Below are 22,612 nucleotides of genomic sequence, written 5' to 3' on the forward strand. Positions count from 1 at the left end.
GCATTTCTTATGGCCCGAACTATCAGGAGTAACACAATTTCTATTGTTAGACAGTTTCAATTTAAAATCGTGCCATAATCGAAAGCTGCCGTACCAGGGAATTTAAGCTCACTTCGAAAGCTTCCAGGAAGAGTGCTATTGAAATAAATTCACTTAGTTTTATTTCTTAGTATTTCTAGCACTTGATTTAATCCTTTATATGATTTTTTAATAAGGTTTCTAGTCTAGAACGGTACTAAGATGAGAAAAGTCGATATATTTGATGGGTAGATGATTGTTATAGTTATCGGGGACCATGGACAACAACGTCAATGTCACCACACCATGAAATTGAGGTCAACTCACAATACTTTTGCTCCATGGCAGAGTTATGTATGATGAAATAGGTGTAAACTCACATTTAAAAAAAAGTTTATAACTGAAATAAGGAACCAAAAGCCACATTTGTTGTAGTTCTAGGGTATCCCGCTGGTACATAGGGCCCTCACAAGTTGTCTCCACTTTACCCTGTCTTGCGCTTGCTCCTTGACATCACTCCAGGTCACGTTGGCAGTCCTCATCTCACTCTCTACGGTGCGTCGCCAAGTGTGTACAGGGCGACCAGGTCTTCTCCTGCCAAGCGGTTGCCACTCAAACGCGATTGATGCTGCGTTGACTCCGCTGCACCGTAGAGTGTGTCCTATCCAACGACATTTCCGATGAGCAATGTCTTGCGCGATAAAGCCACATTAGATTGATATATTTAAAATTCACTTTTAATCTCACTTTATTTATTGTCATTATATTTTTTCGACCCTTCTAATACTTTATAGTTTTCGTGGCCACCAACGACTAAAGTATCATTCGTAACCGCAAAAGTATGTATATGTCGGCGCAACCTCACTATTTAGTTAACTAAAAATAGTTAAAGCTAACTGTTTCCTTAATTTGACGCATATCAACAACTGTTTAAGACGCTATCCAAGAGAATTCATAACTAAACTACCCCTACTTGCTACAATAAATACGAGTGACTATTACTCAAAACGCATTCCAACTCGAGCAGCCGTCTGAGGCGGAGCCCTCTGTATTTTTCGTTGTACACTCGACATGCAATAAATGGAATTCATTCGAAAATTGAGTCTTAATTATTACTGTCACTATGTCGTCATATACGATTCGAAAATGACCGACAAAAATACCACATTTAGATGACTGAAAAATTCGTATCATAATAAAAAAAAATTATAGGCATATATTTTTTAAAGCACCACTAATACATCAAAACTGAGAGCATCGAGATAAAAAACGGTAGTGATATTTTTTCACGACCCTAGAATCAGAGTTTTGTCACGTAGGGCTTTCAATCACAGCTTTTTTGTATTGATAAAAGTTTAGATCGCGGTCCTAGTGGAAGCGTGTGATTTAAAGCTATACTTTTTTTTTATAAAAAAGAAGAATTAGATGAGCTTACAGATTTTGGTGTAAAGTAACAAGAGCTTTTAGATAACGCAATGTGGTACGCCACCAACTTTGAGACATGAGGTCGAAGGTTCGATTGTATTGCTTAACAGGTGTCTCATCTCTCAAAAACCCACATGACTTTTCCCCCAAAAATACGACTATAGTATCTACCTGAACTTGTTTATAAAAAACTTTATCAAAGTCAAATGTTCTGACCAACAAAACAACTGCTCTTTCTGCATATACGGACTGATTTCGAAGCCGAAAAGTTATTTTGAGTTTTGAAATGCTGTAGTAATATTTGTTTGATCGTAATTTGAAATTAAAAATCCCATCGAAATATTTTTTGTGTTACTCTATGGATTTTTTTGGGGCTATGTCAGCGTAACCGGGCGATGCTTATTAAAGACCTAGCTGCTGGTTGAGTTGCTTCATACCTGGACAATACCATCGAGTTTTAAGATGTTCAGATTTTAAGAGTTTCAGATTAACCTTATTTAACGCTGGGGAATCCATTTACGGATATCCGGTAAGGGACGGAGGGGGGTAACGGACCGGGTTATGTCGGACTCCGGCGCCTCCTGAGAGGAAGAAGGGGAGAAGAGAAGGGCCGAGGTTCTTCACCTCCCCCAATTTCTCACAAGAGACTACGGCTTGAAAAAAGGCGCGCGAAGCACTTGCCCCGCAGAACGACTACCGACTAAACCCCATCGAGCTCCACCACACCGACTACACGAAACTTACGGTACCGCGATGCGCGCCGAAAGTCTCGCCTTAGCCGGTACCCGTACTAATGGTAAGACGGGATCTCATGCCCGGGAAAATCCCGAAGGACCTCGCCTCGGGACGTTCAGATTAACCTAGTGCTTTAAGCTCACATGCCATTCACTTGATAGCTTCCACGGACTTCTGTTAATTAACATTTACAACATTTCGATTTCTCTAATTGAATTCGTTAGAAAATTATTAGTAATAGTTCTGTTTCTCAGCATTCGTAGTATTGCTTAGATGGGTGGAGGAGCTCACAGCCCACCTGGTGTTAAATGGTTACCGGAGCCCATAGACATTTAAAACGTAAATGCCTCAACCCACCTTAAGACGTGAGTTCTAAAGTCTTACTTCTAACGGCTGCCTCGCTCTTCAAACCGAAACGCATTACTGCTTCACGACAGAAATGGGTAGGGTGGTGGTACCTACCCGCGCGGACTCACAAAACGTCCTACCACCAATGATCGCTTATAGCAAGCAATCCAACAGGACCTTTGGATCGAACTAGGCACTTCGTTATTTGCACGAAGCAGGACCCGATGCTGAATCCTATAGACGCTGTGCGAGGATTGGCTCACATGAGGGAAAAGGACGAACATTGAATTAGATTTAATTCGCGAAACACTACCAGTGATGTGCACGTTAAACTCAAATTTACGCATATTTTTTTTCGAAACAAATTTCTTCGCCGCCAAAATTCATGTGTCGAATTATTCAAAGATTTGTAAGATAAGAGAGGAGCTGTCTTAATTAATTTTCAACGTTGTAGAATAAGATTGAAGATGAGGTAACTATGAAAAAATAAGGAGGTCAAACTATTTTAACTAACGAGACTGAAGAGTGCATGATAAATTATATCAATATATGTGCAGAATGGGGATGCCCTTTAGATGGCACTTACTGGTGGTAGGACCTCTTGTGAGTCCGCGCGAGTAGGTACCACCGCCCTGCTTATTTCTGCCGTGAAGCAATAATGCGTTTCGGTTTGAAGGGTGGGGCAGCCGTTGTAACTATACTGAGACTTTAGAACTTGTATCTCAAGGTGGGTGGCGCGTCTACGTTGTAGATGTCTATGGGCTCCAGTAACCACTTAACATCAGGTGGGCTGTGAGCTCGTCCACCCATCTAAGCAATAAAAAAAAAAAAAAAAAAAAAAAGACCTTAGAACTTATATCTCAAGGTGCGTGGCGCATTTACGTTGTAGATGCCTATGGGCTCCAGTAACCACTTAACACCAGGTAAGCTGTGAGGTCGTCCACACATGTAAGCAATAAATAAAAGAAACAATGTTTTTTGCTACGCTGTAGGAATACACAAGACTGTGGATAGCAGTCCGCGCAGACTTATCACCTGATGTAGCATTTTATTAGCGATAGGGCGTTTTGTTAGTTCTGCACGGGTGAGTACCACAACCCCATCTATTTTGGCCGCCAAACAATCATGCGGTCCGGTTTTTACTGTGTGACGGTACACAATATCATCGAAACTTCTAACCCTTGTGTCAATCTGGATGGAAGCGTATTACCTAGTATTTTCTGGTAACCGAATAATATCACTAGGGTCGCAAGATACTTTTTTTTATTGCCTTTGTAGGCAGATGATCATACGGCCCACCTGATGGTGAGGGGTAACCGTCGCCCATGGACTCTCCACAAGTTAAATACTCTCCCAAGCCTCGTTTGAAGAAGGACACCGTGGAGGGGAGCTCATTCGAAAGCCATATGGTACGTGGCAAAAATATCTCTGGAAGTGCACTGTGGATGAACGCAGCGGTTTGAGGCAGTATGGATGAATTCTACTCTTGTGACTAGCGGTGCGATGGTAAAAGAAAGAAAATCAGTATTCTGCTTCTGTGTCATTCATATTACTAAACCACGGATACTCGATGTGCATGGCTTACTTGCAACACTTTTTCATGTAACCATAGCGTTAATTAAAAATAAGTTAATAATATGTAGCTTTACCTAATATTTCTTCACTCCTTGTCGTCACACCTGCATACAAAAGAATAAATATGTTAGTGTAAGTAAATTTATATGGAGCTAATATTAACAATGTTACGGAGCGCAATTTTACATTTAGTCTTCAAAGGAAAATGGATTTTTTAAATAAAAATATTTACTAACAATCACGCCACGTTAACTGGTCCCGTGCTAAGTTCGTAAAGAACTTGTGTTACAAGTACCAGATAACGGAAATAAATATAATATTTTTATTATACACATACATATATTTAATATACACCCATAACCCTGGAAAGACATTTATAACTAGTCAGGTCATAAGTATTGTCACACAGTAAAAACTTTTCTTTTAGAATGCTGGCCACAAAAAAGTTTATTGAATTCCAATTTCGAATTGTTCATGAAAATAAAAATGTATACTTTTAGAATTTTACTCATTTTTAAATATGGAGTGGACGTTTAAAGAAGACCGTGTTGCAGTTATTGCGTTGCATCGTTGCGGTTACGCGCCAATTCAAATTTTTAACATACTGAAAAATTTGAATATAACCAAAAGATTCGTTTATCGTACCATCAAACGATACAATGAAGACTCTAGTGTAGATGACAGGTCAAGAAGTGGTCGCCCTCGGTCTGTTAGGACTCCAGCAGTGATAAAAGCTGTGAAGGCGCGAATTCAAAGAAATCCCAAACGTAAGCAGAAACTGTTGGCCCTTCAGATGGGGTTAAGCAGAACCACGGTAAAAAGGGTGTTAAATGAAGACTTAGGGCTTCGGGCATATCGAAGAAAAACAGGACATCGTTTGAATGCTCGTCTAATGGACCTGAGACTGAAGAGATGCCGCGCTTTGTTGAAGCGGTACGCGGGAAAAATATATCGGGAAATTCTTTTTTCGGAAGAAAAAAATTTTACCGTAGAAGAGAGCTACAACAAAAAAAATGATAAGGTGTACGCACACAGTAGTGAAGAAGCGAGCAACCGTATTCCGCGTGTCCAACGAGGTCATTTTCCATCCACGCTCATGGTATGGTTGGGAGTTTCTTATTGGGGCTTAACAGAGGTATATTTTTGTGAGAAAGGTGTAAAAACGAATGCAGTTGTGTATCAAAATACAGTCCTGACGAACCTTGTGGAACCTGTTTCTCATACCATGTTCAATAACAGGCACTGGGTATTCCAACAAGATTCGTCGCCAGCTCATAGAGCGAAGAGCACACAAGACTGGCTGGCGGCGCGTGAAATCGACTTCATCCGGCACGAAGACTGGCCCTCCTCCAGTCCAGATTTGAATCCGTTAGATTACAAGATATGGCAACACTTGGAGGAAAAGGCGTGCTCAAAGCCTCATCCCAATTTGGAGTCACTCAAGACATCCTTGATTAAGGCAGCCGCCGATATTGACATGGACCTCGTTCGTGCTGCGATAGACGACTGGCCGCGCAGATTGAAGGCCTGTATTCAAAATCACGGAGGTCATTTTGAATAAACTTTAGTGTCATAAGAATCTATGTTTTGTTAAGTTCATTTTGGTATATGAATGGTTACATAATGAATAAACTTGTTTCAATTATTTTACATTAAACATGTGACAGAATTTATGACCTGACTAGGTAGTTATCATACAAATATCTTCCCTTGGCGGGATTCGAACCCGCGACCCCCTCGTGTAGTGACCATGTCACTTACCACTACACCAGACGGCCGTTTTGTTTGTTCTTTGTTTGCCGTTTGTTCTTTTTGTCGACGCTACTCGCGTTTTCCGCGTATATTGACCCCGCGCGTCACCAGTATGCTTAGTGCGAGTTTTTTAACGTTCTCGATAGCGTAAAAGTTCGCTCAATTTTGTATGCAGTTGGAACAGCGCCCCTAGCGGCAAACGTACACAAACGATCCCATTCCATACAAATATTTTTTTTTTTTTTTGGTCAGAAGGAAATCGCCGGACTTCCGCCCTCCACTGGGGATAGAGGGCGGAGCATGTCAGAGTCGAACTGACTAAAACCTCCTGTCGCTCAACAACCAACGTCCAAACCTCGCATGACACAGAACTCATGAAGAGGCAAAGGGGGGAAAGCGAAGCGTTTAGTGCGGAGCACATCTCTCCCATCACCCTCCCCCTCGGGACGCCGGACTGGCGGTCGTCGGCGCCACGACCACCAGCCCTCTCGGTCGGCAGGCTATCCGAAGCCCGCCTAGATGGCGCCGGTTAGAGTGAGCTATCCTACGGAATACCCCGCTGGACCAGAACCAGCGTGGGTCGAGGATAGCCGGCCTTCCATCACCCGGATGCTTTTGCGTAAAACGCGTGCAGAGCAGCTTGCACGTCGTCTTCTTAGGCCCTCCTCGCCGGTCCCCAGACCGACATGTGAGGGGGGACCCGAAACACTCAGAGGGCCAGGGTTTGGGCGAGATCCGCCTCCCTGGCCCCCGCTCGACGGCGGCGGGATTGTGCGTCTCTCACGCGCCCCGCCGCCTCCTTCTGCGAGATGGTGCACTCGCAGAAGTCGAGCATCGCCTTCCACGACTCGTCGTCGCCGAGCATCGATGCCACAACACTCGGCAACGACAAGTCGTTTCCTACTTTTGCAACAAGGACACGGCGCCACCCCTCCCATGCGGGGCAGGCGACGAGCGTATGCTCTGCCGTGTCCAAGTCGCAATTCCATACAAATATGAGCTAGCTTTTACGCTATCGAGAACGTTAAAAAACTCGCACTAAGCACACTCATTTACAAGTACCCTGCAAAACCTGCAGTCTAAAAACGCTGTTTGGTCAGTAATTACATTGCTGCTTCTAAGATAAAATATGCGTATTCAATGACGGCTCTTTTAAAATTGCACGAACCAGACTCTTCTTGTTTCGGTTTTTTCAGTCACTCATGTGTTTTGAAGAGATAAGGAGACGCCATTTTTTTTAGATATTTCAGATTTTAAGATCTGCCGGCCATGTCCTCCCATGAGTCTGCATAACGTCTAGTTGACTGTGTCATAGTCTCATTTCAACTATAAAACATACATGGTAGGTAATCATGATTACCATGAGTACTAGTAGTAGATTGCCTAGTATCTATATATTAATACGTGAAGCAAAAACTTTGTATCCTTTTTACGACAATTGCGCGGACGGAGGAGTATGAAATTTTCTACACTTACAGAGAATAAAGAGAAGAAGTGCACAATGCTAAATTTTTTTTTAAATAATGCATAAAAGATACTTTAAATCGATAAAGAAAACATTACACACACTACATACCATTTATTTGACGCACACACGCATGCATACTATATATTGTCAAACTTTTGTTCTTGACGTCTGTGGTCAAATTGGGAATAGATTAAATATTGTTTTTGTCTTTATTAATATTTTTATATAGTGTAGCCATGGCGAAATTTGTGATTATAGAAGTATAAAATACAATCATAATAGTGTACAAACTTACAATTCCATTTAATTATAGTCGAATTTCGACTACTGCGGGACCTCTAGTCTGTATAATTTACTGATTACCTAGTATCTGATATCTGTATACTAGGTACTAGGTAATCGTGAATATTTGCAATTAATAAAATGTCATGAAGATTATGTTAGCTGATATTAAAAATAAATAATGTAACTTAGGTACACAAAATGATCTCCCAAAGTTGACTATCAGCGGAAACGATGGCAAATAAAAACAACGTGCGATGTCTGAAAACATCGACAAAAATCACAACTCAATAATAAACCAAAAAGCCTTATGCACAACGATACAACGTCGAATTTACCCTGACAACTTTCCCAAACATGCGACTAAATGTAATTGCAAATAACCAAATCGGTTAGGAATCCCAAAAAACGACTTTATTCGTTCTTGTATAACATATTTTTTCATTTGTAACCTACCAGATATGATAATAACGTCGTGAACATATTTTTGTTTTATGAATACATACGAATAACATTATTATTACGGTACACATAAAGAACATTTTTGTATCAACCCATTGTATAACATACGGCTGTGTGGAACGGTGAACTGTTTGGCGAAAGACAAATCGTATATTGAATTGTTAAGTCAACATAATGGAGGGCGTATATCTATCTATATAAAACAATTTAATAAAAACAATTTGTTTGTCTATTCCTCTGAGCGTGTACTGGTTTACAGAACCATTTTCCACAACACCACCCGCAATATCACGGTGGTAGTTTCTTATTTAAAGTTGGGATTACTGTATAAATTCTATAGATCTCTGTGCCTAGTGCGAGTTTTTTAATGTTGTCGATAACGTAAAAGTTAATTCTAATTTCTATGGAGCTTTTATAATTTAATAATTTTATAAGTACGCTCGAATATCCTGACCAGTGCGGTCACCGTCCTCGTCAAACCCGTCGCTCGCGACGAAGGGCTCGACGAGTGAATTAACCCATAGACACAGCCCAAACACAGTCGCGTTTCCGATCCGGTGGTAGATTTTGCGAAGCACTGCTCTTGCTAGGGCCAGTGTTAGCAACACTCCCGGTTTGAGCCCCGAGAGCTAACCTACACGTCAAGAAGAAGCTGAAATAAGTTCTTAAGGCTATCAGCATAGGTAAGATAAAAAAAAAAAACTGACCAGTACCGATAGGATAAAACAAGATAACAAATTATTTATTAGTTCGGTTTGTTATTGAAGAGTATAATTTAGTTATTAACTTCAAATTCAATTTTATAAAGTTCAAATTCAATTTTATAAACTTCAATTTAAATTTTGTAAATATCAAATTCAATTACTATTCCAAGGTTCGAATTTTTATTTTTATTATTTTAAAATTAACATAAAAAAAACATGACTTCAAGACATTTAATTGACATTGATTAAAAACATCGAATTGAATTTGATATTTATAAAATTGAATTTGAAGTTTAAAACCTAAATTGCATATTACTAGCAAACCTTGTCACGCTCCGTCTGATATTAATAAAACTTCCTTATTTGAATGTATTTTTGGTAACAACTTTAGGGGTTTTATTTTTACTGCACGGAACCCTAATTTTTGTTTTGAAGTAGCATTAACCGTTTCGGAAATCAGCCGGAACAAACAGACAGACAAACAAAGGTTAAATTAATACGTAACGTGTTTACTTTGTTCTGTACTGGGTTAATTAAGTAATACATAGTTTATTGCAAAGTGCAATGATACAATGTCTTCGTTAGGTTGAGTAACCAATCTTTATATATATATGTCGTGGATAACGACTTTTAGTAATATTAAGACGGTGGTTTTGATTATTATTTTAAATGATGAAATGTTGTTTTGATAAATATCACAAAATGAAGGGTAAACTCCGTAACGCCACAGTATAAAATGGCGGTACGTGGACAGAGTCGTGGCATTCGTGTCAGACAGTGATTCCGTCCGTCTCAGCAGTGAGTCTCTGACAGTCAGCCAGTCAGTCAGTCGGTATGTGCAACGAAACTGTCGGTTTATCCTGTCATTGTGAAAGTTGTGTGTGTTGAGTTTCAATAATTATTATTGAAAAGTTTTATTGACTAAACTGAGTTCAATCGAATACGAGTGATGACGAAACTACCGCTCAGCCATCCCTGACGTGAGCCAACATATATATATTTCTTCTGTGCGTGTGTTTGTCACTGAACTCCTCCTAAACGGCTGGACCGATTTTAATGAAATTTTCTGTGTACCTTCAGGTGGATTCGAGAATGGTTTAGATTTACAAATCAGCCCGGCAGATGGCGTTGCAGTCGGTAACTAGGTTACCTATCTTTCCTAGAAATAATTTGGCAAAACAACGTTTGCCGGGCCAGCTAGTTTTATTTATTATACGACTCTATACAATGAGTAGATAAAGTGTATGTAGATGTGATATTTAGTAATGGTAGGCAGCGACTTGGCTGTCCCCTGGCCTTGCTGATGTCTATGAGCGACGGTAACCACTTATCATCAGGTGGGGCGCATGCTTCTGTGCCTACAAAGGCAATAAAAAATATTGATACAGAATGTCTTAGAGCAAAGATTCAGCATTTCAGAGTTATGTGTCTACGCCAAAAAATTCAAAATTGTATGTTTAGTATAAAGCTTTTTTTTTACATTCTTACTGCTGACCCGGCAGACTTCGTAGTGCCTCGTTCGATAAATAAAAGACCTAAACTTTTGTATATTTTAAACTTAAAACAAACAAAAGGAATACGTCCTACGGGGGACACATCAAAGGAAAAACAAAATTGTTATTTTTATTTAATCTACCTTTTAAACCTTCTTTGGACTTCCAGAAATAATTCAAGACCTAAATTAGCCAAATCGGTCCGACCATTCTCGAGTTAAAACTCGCCAAAGCGAGACTAACGAACAGCAATTCATTTTTATATATATAGAAGAAGAAGATAGAAGATTTTTTTTTTTTTTTTTTTTTTTTTTTTTTTATTGCCCTTGTAGGCAGACGAGCATACGGCCCACCTGATGGTGAGTGGTTACCGTCGCCCATGGACTTCAGCAATGCCAGGGGCAGAGCCAAGCCGCTGCCTACCGCTTAATACTCTCCACAAGCCTCGTTTGAAGAAGGACATGTCATAGCGCTCGGGAAACACCGTGGAGGGGAGCTCATTCCATAGCCGGATGGTACGTGGCAAAAAAGACCTCTGGAAACGCACTGTGGATGACCGCAGTGGCTCCAGGTAGTATGGATGAACTCTACTCCGGTGGCGGGCGGTGCGATGGTAAAAACGAGATGCCGGTATCATCTCGAACAATTCCTCAGAGCACTCCCCATGGAACATACGGTACAAAATACAGAGGGAACCGAAGTCCCTCCGCAGACCCAGAGGTTCCAAACGATCCGTGAGACCGGGATTATCGACAATCCGAACGGCCCTCCTCTGTATGGAGTCAAATGGAAGAAGCTGGTATTTGGGAGCCCCGGCCCAGAGATGGGAGCAGTACTCCACGCGAGGCCGGACTTGTGCTTTATAAAGCAAAAGCCTTTGTCCAGGCGTGAAGTACCGCTTCGCTCTGTTGAGGACTCCCAGCATTTTGGACGCCAACTTGGCTTTGCCTTCCAAATGACTCCGAAACTGGACATCGCTCGAAATGTCGACCCCAAGTATCCCAATACTCTCGGAAGGTTGCAGGGATACTCCTTGGAATTGCGGCGCCATGACAAAGGGGTCCTTCTTCGCAGTGAACGCGCAAACTTGTGTCTTTAACGGGTTGAATTGAACCAAGTTCAATTCACCCCATTTGGAGACTCGCCCCAGAGAGTTCTCCACTTCAGACACAAGCTTTGATCGTCTCTCTTGCACCACGCTCCGAGAGAGACTCTGATGGCCGATATATCGCGCATCCCCCGTGCTGTCATCCGCATAGCAATGCATGCCATCAATAGACAGCATGTCATTGATATACAGGATGAAAAGCGTGGGGGAGAGCACCGAACCTTGTGGAACGCCAGCGTTAATGGTCATGGTATCAGAACAGTCACCGTCTACAACGACCGTGATGCTCCGCCCATCCAAAAAGCTAGCGATCCACTTGCAGAGACCCTCGGGGATTCCGTAAGATGGTAGCTTCGACAGAAGTGCCCTATGCCAGACCCTGTCGAAGGCCTTCGCAATATCAAGGCTCACAGCAAGAGCCTCGCCCTTGCTCTCCAAGGCTTCAGCCCACCTGTGAGTAAGGTATACAAGAAGATCGCCAGCTGAGCGACCGTGACGGAAACCGTACTGTCGGTCACTGATCAGCTGGCGATCCTCCAGATACTTCAGGAGTTGTATATTAATTATTCGCTCCATCACCTTGGAAAGCAAGGAAGTTATCGCGATAGGCCTGTAGCTCGATGGGTCCGACCGGTCACCCTTCTTGGGGATAGGGTGGACGTGGGCAGTCTTCCATGAAGACGGAACCCTGTTAGCGCAATAAGAGAGGCGATACAAACGCGTTAGCGCAGGCGTCAGCTCAGGGGCGCACGTTTTCAGAACCACTGCAGGGATGCCGTCTGGCCCGCTCGACTTATGGACGTCCAGGAGTCGGAGTTCCCGCCTGACTGCACACTGTGTAAAGCAGATCTCCGGCAGGGAACTATCACACCGGAGGATGTTCGGTGGTGTGGCACCCCCGTCGTCCACAGTCGAGTTCGAGGCGAAGAGTTTGACCAGAAGGTCAGCCTTCTCTTTCGCACTATGGGCCAGACTGTCATCGGACTTGCGTAGTGGTGGGAGACTAGACCTGCAAAAGTTACCTTCTGCAGCTTTGGCGAGCGACCAAAAAGCACGGCTCCCAGAGGGATAGCTCTTCAGTCGCTCGCCAATTCTAGCAACGTGCTCCGATTTCGCCCTGGCAATAACCTTCTTGTAGGACCTGGAAGCGGCGTTATATTTCCGCCTTTCCTCTGAGATGTTAGGATCCCGACGTCTCCTAGCATCATCCCATGCAACGTATGCGGACCGCTTGAGGTGTGCAGCATCCCTGCTGGCATTGTTATACCAGGGTCTGCTGCGACCCCCAACGGGCACTTCAGAGGAGGGAATAAACAATTCCATCCCCTGGAGCACCACGTCTTTAAGACGGTCCGCACAGACGTCAGGATCAGCAGAGGAAAAGCAGAACCGCCCCCATGGGTAGGATGCGTAAAACTCACGCAATCCATCCCAATCTGCTGACAAATACTGCCAAACTCTTCGAAACCCAGTCGTCGTTCGACGACTAGGACGAGAGAGTGGTGTGGCAGCACGGATAAGGCAGTGATCAGACGATCCAAGTGGAGCGTCGACCACCACACTGTATCCGGCTGGATCAGTGGTCAGCAGAAGGTCCAACAGAGAAGGCTCGTGCCCCTCAATATCTGGGACACGGGTGGGCTGTGTCACCAGCTGGGAGAGGCCGTAGGCCAAGGCGAAATCGTAGGCAGTCCGACCCGGGAGGTCAGTGGTTCTGGACCCCAACCACTCTTGGTGATGAGCGTTAAAGTCTCCAAGAACCACCACCTCCGCAGATGGGTACTGCTCAAGCACGCGGTTAGTCCCCTCTTGCACATGCTCTATCAGAGCTGAACCTGCATCACTGCTGTGGGACCTGTACAGGCACGCGTAGACTCGGGTACAGCCCCCGTGATCTACACGCAGCCACAAGAGGGACAGGTCCCGTTGTTCGAGACTTCGTAGACGGCGACAACAGACATCAGCCCGGACGAATACACACACCCCGGCTTTACGCAGGAAGTTGTGCTCCAATACGTAGCCGGGGTATTCAAGGTACGAAGTATCATCCGGAGCAGATATCTGCGTCTCCGTCAGAAAAAGAAGGGCAGGCTGCGCCGTCTCAAGATGGTGGTGTACGGCGTCGAGGTTGCTATGTAGACCCCTTACATTGCTGAAATCCACATTAAATGTGGAATGGGGAGTCGCCGACAAAACCCTTTTCCTTTTTCGAACTTTCATTATTTTTTTTATTTGGAGAGTGGGATTGGGCGGGGTAGGATGTTCGAGGCGAAATCGTGACAATACCTGAATAAAGCGCGGAGCACAGTACGTGCTCGACCACGGGTTGCGTGAGCGACTGACGCAGGGCATGGAAGGGCCCCCAGTCCACCCTGCGTGCGATCGCCGGGATCCACTCCGGTCTCCGACTCCGGCACGACGACCGCACGACAGGATTTTACACCGGTTGGCGGGACAGCTTCCCGGGGCGGAGTTTAGTAGTGACACCCGGGTTCAGGTCCCCAACTGACCGGCGGGCGGCGGCGAACACCGTTTCACTGGGTCTCCCTATACCCCCGTCAAACAATCACGTCCCGCGAGCTCACACGCACGTCTGCTCCGCATGTTCCAGGTATCGCCAAGATTCACCCCCAACAAGGAAGAGGAAAGGGTAGGAATAACACTGGCTCTCCAACCCACACGCCGGAACACAGCTAGGCTATTTGGCGGCGGACTCTAGTTGGAGGGTGGTCGCCAGCCAGTCGGACAAGTCCTACCACCGATTATGTATTCGGCTCCCGTTTTGCACCACCCAGGGGTTACTTGTAGGGAATCGCGGGTTAAACCTACGGAAGCGGGAAGCAATCAACCCCCCAAGAGAGGCAATCACTAGTTTTTTCGTAGATATAATTATTTGGTGCACCATTAAGCCATGGTCGGTATTTTTTTTATTTTTTTTATTGCCCTTGTAGGCAGACGAGCGTACGGCCCACCTGATGGTGAGTGGTTACTGTCGCCCATGGACTTCAGCAATGCCAGGGGCAGAACCAAGCCGCTGCCTACCGCACACTTCAAATTCAATATTGTTTCAAATTAATTTTGAAGTCATCCTGAAGAGTGTATCGCCCGGTACATAAATATCGATCAAGGAGACTGTATCGAGGCTGAAATTCCGGGGGCATTTGAGTCGTCTATTATCAAAGGTGGCAATCTGTGCATTTAGACAAAAAAATGTTATTGATATATCAATACAGATTGATTTGAATATAATCGTCTCCTTCAAAGAATACGGTTCAAAACCTGCATTAAATAAAGGTTAATACTTAACCTGTTATTTATCTAAGATGTCGTTCAGAAGAGTTTTGTGACTGCCAATAGAATACAAAGTCAATAATTCGTTTTTCTGATTTACCAATAATTGTCCAAAAGTCACATTGCCGGCTTTGATAATAGTCGACTCATTTAACAATTTTAACCGCGCTGATAGGTACTGATTTCTCAATTAAAATTACTTTTTACCGTTTACTTTCACGATTTTTACTGTCTCTGAAATTTTACAATAATTAAATGCTTTCAAACTTTAACAACATAAGTTTGGGGGCATCCGCTACAAGATGTCGCTAGTTTTCATACAGAAAATATTTGTCTTGAAGTATCGCAGTTTCAGGGCCCTGCTCATGTATTCACATAAAATAGAGGTGGATCTGCATAATTATGTGCGCATTGTGTGGTTGTATTTCTTTGTAAACATAGATTTATAATCTTTTTTCTTTGTTTACTTTCTACTCATGATATAGGTATGTAATTTTGATGGTGGAAGCTTGTTTGGTTTTTGTTTTAGTTATTTTTTTAATATATTATATGTGTTCTTTGCTGGATGTCTTGTTCTCTTCAATGAAAACGATTTGGCTCGTATTTACAGGTTTATTAAAAATAAACAACTGAAGAACAAATAATAATGTGGTTATATATTGGAGTAGATAATGTATAGTATGTAATCGTTAAAATGTATATGCATGCGTTCGCGATCGCTCGATGAAGTGAAGCTCGGTGGTGGGCGAGAATAAAACTTGTTTGGAGGGGGATTTAGAGATCCTTAACATCCTCCGGGGCCTTGGAAGCATTTGCTTCCAATGAAGAATCTTCTGCAGTATCCAATAGAGGACAAAGATATCGAAGTCCACGCCGATAAACGCCAGTCGAAGTTTTGATTTCGGCTACTCGCACGATATTGTCCTTTCCTGGAAATAGGTTGATGACTCGACCCGTCCGCCATTGCATCGGTGGAATATTCTCGTCCTTCAGTAGAACTAAGTCACCATTCTGGATTGATCTTGCTGGTACGCGCCATTTGTGTCTTTGCTGTAATTCGTTCAAGTACTCTAGCTGCCATCGATTCCAAAAATGTTGACGAATCTGCTCCAAGTGTTGGTATCGGCTCAATCTAGAGGTACTAAGTTGCATGTAGTTAGGTGATGGCAACGACGTCAAAGGTCTTCCAATGAGGAAGTGTCCGGGAGTCAGAGGAGCAAGGTCATCAGGAGAGGAAGATAAGGGACATAAAGGCCTGCTATTGAGTATGGCTTCGATTTGATTAAACAAAGTAGCTAATTCTTCAAATGTGCAGTGAGTGTTATCGAGAATTCTTTTCAAATGAAATTTAGCTGATTTGACTGACGCCTCCCATAGACCCCCGAAGTGTGGTGCATATGCCGGTTGAAATTTAAAATCAATCCCTTCACTAGAAAGGAATCCACCGACGCCATCAGCATGAGAGTTCACAAATTCTGTAATCTCTTTGGATGCAGATACGAAGTTTCTGCCATTATCGCAGAAAATCTCCTTCGGCTTACCTCGGCGAGAGATAAAACGACGCAACGATAATATGAATGCCTCTTTTGTGAGATCGCTTACGGCTTCTAAATGCAAACATTTGTATCTGAGGCAGACAAAAACGCACATATAACATTTCGATATCTTACACCCTCTACCCTTCCTATCAGTTATTAAGAAAGGTCCACAAAAATCAATACCAGCACTTATAAAGGGGAAGTCAGGATCAACGCGTTGACTGGGTAATGCGCCCATCATAGGTGCAAGCATCTTAGCACTTGCCCGCCTGCATACAATGCATTGTCTCACAGTAGCACGTGCCAGATCTCTGCCCGCTATGGGCCAGACGAACTCTCTGACAGTGGACAGTAGTAACTGTGGGCCAGCGTGCAGAAGACGTAAATGTTCTTGCTGGAACAATAGTTTTGTCAATTTATGCTTCGCATGTAGTAGCATAGGATGACGTTTGTCGTAAATCTGACAAGAATAGTTTAAACGACCACCTACACGTAATATACCCTTATCATCAATAAACGGGCTTAAGGAAATTAAAGGATTGTTCGGACTCAGCACGCCTTTATTATCGATTGTGGCTAGTTCAGTACTGAAACTATCCTTCTGAGCTAATCTCACTAAAGTTTCAAATGAATTGATGAGCTCATCAGGCTGCAATATACCATTCTTTTTATTGGGTTTGTTTCTGCAATTTAAAACGAATCTTAAAATATATGCACAAGCTCTTTGCAATATGCGCAAATTAGAATACCTATCAAAATGTATTAATGTCTGTATCATGTTTTTAGATGTGTTCACTAAATTAATCTTTATTTCCGGCAAATCATCAGTGGGATGGCGGTGGTTAAACAATGCTGGCCACTCATTTTTGCTTTCTTTCAAGAACTTTGGGCCGTTCCACCAAAGATCCATCTGAGGAGGTGCAGACACATCCAAACCACGTGAAGCTAAATCTGCAGGATTACACGACGTTGGCACATGACGCCACTCAGAAATGTCAGTCGATTCCAAAATGGTACCTACCCTGTTTGCCACAAAGGTTTTCAGTCTATCACATCTCATACTCAACCAGGTCAGCACAATAGATGAGTCAGTCCAAAATATTTTGTGGGAAATTGCGCATCGCAATGCGCGACACACAGCACTCACCAACTGTGCGCCCAGGACGCACGCGCATAGCTCGAGTCTTGGAATAGTCATCGGATTCACAGAAGCTACTCGAGCTTTGGAACATAACAAGCGTACGCGCACGTTGCCTTGCGCGTCGTGAGATCTGAGATAAATGCATGCTGCGTATGCAGACTGCGAAGCATCGCAGAAGCAATGCAGCTCTGTGTTAATCGACTCGGGACATAAGACATGTCTAGGAATTCGCAAGTGTTGGATTTCAGACACGCTGCAAAGAAATGATTGCCAGGCTCTACTTATGTCGGCGGGAACAGGTTCATCCCAATCGATTTTATTCAGCCAAAGTCTTTGCAGTATGATTTTAGGTTTAATTGTGAATAAACTCAGCAATCCAAGAGGATCGAAAACTTTACATGAATCTGATAAAATAGATCTTTTGGTAGGAATATTTTTTGTAATTTTGTAATTGCTAGGAAAGCTAATGTAATCTTCGTTGGGGTTCCAACCTATCCCTAAGGTATGTGACGATGAACTAATTATGAGTTCACGTTGAAGAGACTGCGGCTCGATCAAGAGAGATGGTATATTGGAACGGTACTTACGTAGATTGAAACAGCCGGCTGCTAATGTACTCTCTACGGTTTTTTTAATATAATGTAGCTCAGTCTCACTGTCACTTCCGGTGAGCATGTCGTCCACCAGGAAGTCGTTCTGAATAATATTTTTAATTTTAGGTTCACAAGAGTCCTCGCCCAACTGCCACAGACAACGTGTGCTCAGGAAACTTGAACTAGAAAGGCCATAGGTAACTGTATTGAGCCGCAGTGATCTCAGTGCCTCCGTACTTGTATCACGCCAAAGTATCATTTGCAAATCGCGGTCATTGTTTTGTATTTGTACTTGTCGGTACATCTTTTCTATATCAGCTGATATTACGTAGGTGTATTGACGAAATCGAAGCAAAATGTTAAAAAGTTTATCTTGTATATTTGGGCCAACCATTAATAAATCGTTTATGGAAAATCCAGATGTTGTCTTCGCACTACCATTAAATACGACGCGCAGCTTGGTTGATTCGCTAGATGGTTTCAGTACCGCGTGGTGAGGTATAAAATAAGATTGCCGAGGAATCAATATCTCCGACTCAGACAAGTGGCCTAGCACAGAGTATTCATGTATAAACTGCGAATATAAATTTTTAAGGTCACTGTTTTTTGACAAACGTCTCTCCAATGACAAGAACTGGTTTCTAGCTAGTGTGAATGAGTCGCCTAAGCAAGTGGGCTCTGAAACTAATGGCAATCTCACACAAAACCTGCCTTCGTCATTACGATATGTGTTAGCAACGTAATGATTTTCACATTCTATTTCTTCTTCTGTTTTGAGGGAATCGTATTGAGGTACTTGCTCAATTTCCCAAAACTTAGCTAGTTGCTCATTAAGAGACCTATTTGAAACTCTCGACTCGCGCGATTGAATAAAAGCATAATTACAATGTATAGAATTCTTGTGATTGTTTTGACTGGTTGAGATTGGACCGGATAATATCCAGCCTAGTTTGGATTTATGCATAACGGGCTTGTTGGTTCCTAAAGAAATTTGTCGCGGTTCAATTAAAGTCCAAAAAATATCGGCTCCTATTAGTAAATCAATAGGTGCCGAATAATTGAATTTAGGATCTGCGAGTTTTAAATGAGATGGAAGTTGTATTTCTGAAATATCTACTGTCTTATTAGGTAGGTTGGTTGTAATTTGAGGCAGCACTAAACATGAAGTTTCAATATTATAATCGTTACACTTTGAGGCCAACACTATGTTGCAACGATTCAACGACTTCAAGCATGTGTTTTGATTACCAATCCCTATAATGTTTAATTTAGTCGGTAAAGAACTTAACTGTAATTTCAATTTTAAATTCTCTGTAATAATGGACGACTGACTGCCGCTGTCTAGAAGTGCACGAGCCGTGACATGATGTCTTGTGTTTGGATTGTATATTTCGACCATCGCCGTTGAAAGAAGTACATTTGATTTGGAACCCACTGACATACTGACAGCGCTATTGCACGTAGCCTGCTCACCCTCAGACCCCGCCTCGGTTGTCGAGCTTTGTGCTTGAACGTTGGATATATTTGCAGCCTGAGAATTATCCCTATGTAGTAGGGTGTTGTGAAATAATTTGCAAATGTAACAAGGACCTAACCTACATTGTTGTACTGAATGCCCCTTGCGTAGGCAGTTAAAACATAGTCTTAACCTCACCACCTCGGCGGTCCTGTCAGCGATTGATTTTGCCAAGAAGGTCGCACAATCATATAAGCGATGATCACCACCGCACAGGACGCATATGGAAGTCGACGAGGAGGAGGATTGGCCAGCTGAAATCACAAATGATCTTGTTTGAGGCCGTTGACCTTTGCTCAAATCGAAGGAATTTAGCGGACGTTTATTAATTGAAGCACGCTCTGTCCTATTCAATTGTATTGATTCCAAAATATCGGCTCGAGCTTTCAGGAAAAAAAAAAAATCTTTAAGAGAAGGTGATCTCTTGAAATTGCTCCTGTGCTCCTCCCACTTAAAATTAGTGCTACTATCGAGTTTTGAAGTGACCAGATGTATTACTAGCGTATCCCACGACGCCGTTGGTTCGCCCAGGGTGTTGAGAGCCCGTAAGTTTTTCGAAATGTGATCGATTAAAAATTTTAAATCTTTAGATGAATCGCGAGACACGGGCTGAAGGTTACAGAGCGAGTTTAAATGATTGCTTATCAGTTGCTTTTCGTTGTTGTATCTCTCGCAAAGAAGTTGCCAGGCTTCATCATAATTGGCAGAACTAACTTCGAGATTGCTGAGGACGTGAGCAGCCTCTCCTTCAAGATAAGAGTTGAGGTAATGAAATTTATGTACTGATTCAATTCTGTTGTTGCTGTGGATCAATGAAGTAAAAGTGTCTCGAAATTCTAGCCATTTAAAGTAAGTGCCGTCAAAGTTCGCAATTTTTATAGTAGGCAATTTGAAGCCTGATATATGTTGACTTGGGTTTGAACAATTGGAACAAATCTCAGAATTCGCGGGCCTAAAGTCCTCGCGTTGCGTCTGATTAGCCTCCAAAAATAATTGAGTTTTTGCGATAAGTGATGAAAAATCTGTCTCAATATCATCTCTTATATCTAGTTCAGCTTCTAGATTAGCAGTGTTCATTATTTCTATCTGCGTCTGCAATTCATCAAACTTGGAAAACATTTCTCTCAAACTTTCATATCTTTGATTAAGCATACACAAATCAACCTGCAAGGTCGGCTGCGTTTCTGAGATCTTATTAAATAAATTTTTATATTTAGTAATGCGACCCTTGACGGAACTACGACGAGCGTTGAGTTCTTTTAATGTGCTTACTGTGCTTGCACTGGGGACATCTAGTTTAAGACTCCCGATTGGCGAGATAGATCTCTCAGTGTGAGACATAATGGCAAAGGAATGAGCAATACAAAATTGAAAGCAAACGAGAAAAATAAATAAAATTAAAATAGAATGTTACGTAAATTATGCAATCCGGTCAATGCCCTCAATTAACAATGGGTCAAGGTCAGCGCAGTGTCTTATAAACTGTAGTCGGCCAGATGCGGGAACGAACGGCTTTGAAATGACACACGTAGTGCGACACGAAGCGTTTACTGGAATGCAGAAATTGAACTATTCAAAACAAATGTTATGATTAAATGAATGCGTATGATGAATAATTAAATGTTAAATTTTACGCTTGTTATTAAAGAATTATTTCGAAATGTATTTGTAACAACTCGTTGTACTGCAATCTCAGCGTTAACAAAATGTAATATTATAATAATTTGCTGTATTTAATGAAGTATTGATTACGAAATGATATTTGACTTTATTAATGTGTAATAATCAAGTTTTGACTAATGTATTTCACTCTTAGTTATTAAGATGGAGGTAGTTTGTTAAAGTTTAAAGTACATTAAGCTAACTTTCGTTCGAGTCTAAGGCCTATGGATGAATTAATGGATGATTTATGATGAGAATAGATATAAATCAGGAATGGACACTTCCCTGCTGTTTGATGTTGATCACGTTCATCACGTCGAGGTCACCAATGTTCTTTGCTGGATGTCTTGTTCTCTTCAATGAAAACGATTTGGCTCGTATTTACAGGTTTATTAAAAATAAACAACTGAAGAACAAATAATAATGTGGTTATATATTGGAGTAGATAATGTATAGTATGTAATCGTTAAAATGTATATGCATGCGTTCGCGATCGCTCGATGAAGTGAAGCTCGGTGGTGGGCGAGAATAAAACTTGTTTGGAGGGGGATTTAGAGATCCTTAACAATATGTTTGTTTTGTGCTGTTGGTTTTCCAAATAAATAATTTGAGATTAACAATACCGTTTATTACATATGAAACTCACTCAACACTTTCTGGATTCATTATTATTTACTAGTAGCCCCGCAGTAGTCGAGTATAGACTATAATTAATTGAAATTATAAGTTTAAACATTATTATGGTTCTATTGTCAAGCACTATTATATTTCGATAATATAATCACAGTATTCGCCAAAACTGCACTATAGATCAATAATATTAAAGACAAACAATATTAATCTATTTTCAATTCGACCACAGACTTTAAACAATAACAAAAGTTTCCCAATTGATAGTAAACAAAGAGTATATTTTTATGTATGTGCTGTGTCAAATACACGGTAGTGTGTGTAATGTTTTCTTTATTGTTTTAAAGTATATTTTATGCATTATTTAAAAAAAATATTAGCATTGTGCACTCCTTCTCTGTATTCTCTATATTCTATAAGTGTGAGAAATTTCATACTCCTACGTCCGCGCAATTTTCGCAAAAAGGGATACAAAGTTTTTGCTTCACGTATTAATATATAGATTTCAATAGCGCGTCAATAAACTTCAAGAGGTCCCCATTAAGATGCCTCTCGATTTTTATTTATTCACGAGATTCGACTTTCGGTAACAACAATAAACAGTCATGGGTTCGAAAGCCGGACTTCATAAAATATAGGCTACAATCTCTCGAGTTTTTCTTCCGGAGCTTAACCCGCCGAACGCCGGGTTTTTCCTCAACTTTTTAACCGACTTCAAGATAAGAAGGAGGTTCTTAATTCGACTGTACGGTTTTTTTAAATGTTTTTACCTCATAACTTTTGACTGGGTGATTCGATTTTGATGATTCTTTTTTTATTAGAAAGCTGACGCTTCCCGTGTGGTTCCATTTCAATTTAGTCCGTTCTGATA

The 22,612-nt window shown here is 41.9% G+C and overlaps 2 protein-coding genes across 10 annotated transcripts in view; both read right to left on the bottom strand.

Annotated features, from left to right (window-relative positions):
* Window positions 1-22,612, bottom strand: part of LOC101740004 (KH domain-containing, RNA-binding, signal transduction-associated protein 2) — a 284,259-nt gene that overhangs the window by 94,571 nt on the left and 167,076 nt on the right. For 6 of the 9 annotated variants that reach the window (XR_009975858.1, XR_009975855.1, XR_009975854.1 and 3 more), the window contains exon 3: window positions 4,176-4,205. The exons of the other annotated variants lie outside the window; for them this stretch is intronic. Coding sequence is in view for 3 of the 6 variants with exons in the window: in XM_062674445.1 (XP_062530429.1) it covers window positions 4,176-4,205 (30 nt within the window). In the remaining 3 variants the exon portion in view is untranslated. The remainder of the gene's footprint in view (window positions 1-4,175; window positions 4,206-22,612) is intronic. 9 annotated transcript variants of the gene reach the window in all.
* Window positions 15,254-21,672, bottom strand: LOC119630034 (uncharacterized). The gene is made up of 2 exons (XM_038017916.2): window positions 19,588-21,672; window positions 15,254-16,593 (listed from the first exon to the last, which is right to left on the bottom strand). Exons 1-2 carry the CDS (start codon window positions 20,788-20,790, stop codon window positions 15,436-15,438), a joined length of 2,361 nt encoding a protein of 786 aa, XP_037873844.1. The 5' UTR covers window positions 20,791-21,672; the 3' UTR covers window positions 15,254-15,435.

Source organism: Bombyx mori, chromosome 20 (genome assembly GCF_030269925.1).
Source record: "Bombyx mori chromosome 20, ASM3026992v2".
NCBI classification, from domain to species: Eukaryota; Metazoa; Arthropoda; class Insecta; order Lepidoptera; family Bombycidae; genus Bombyx; species Bombyx mori.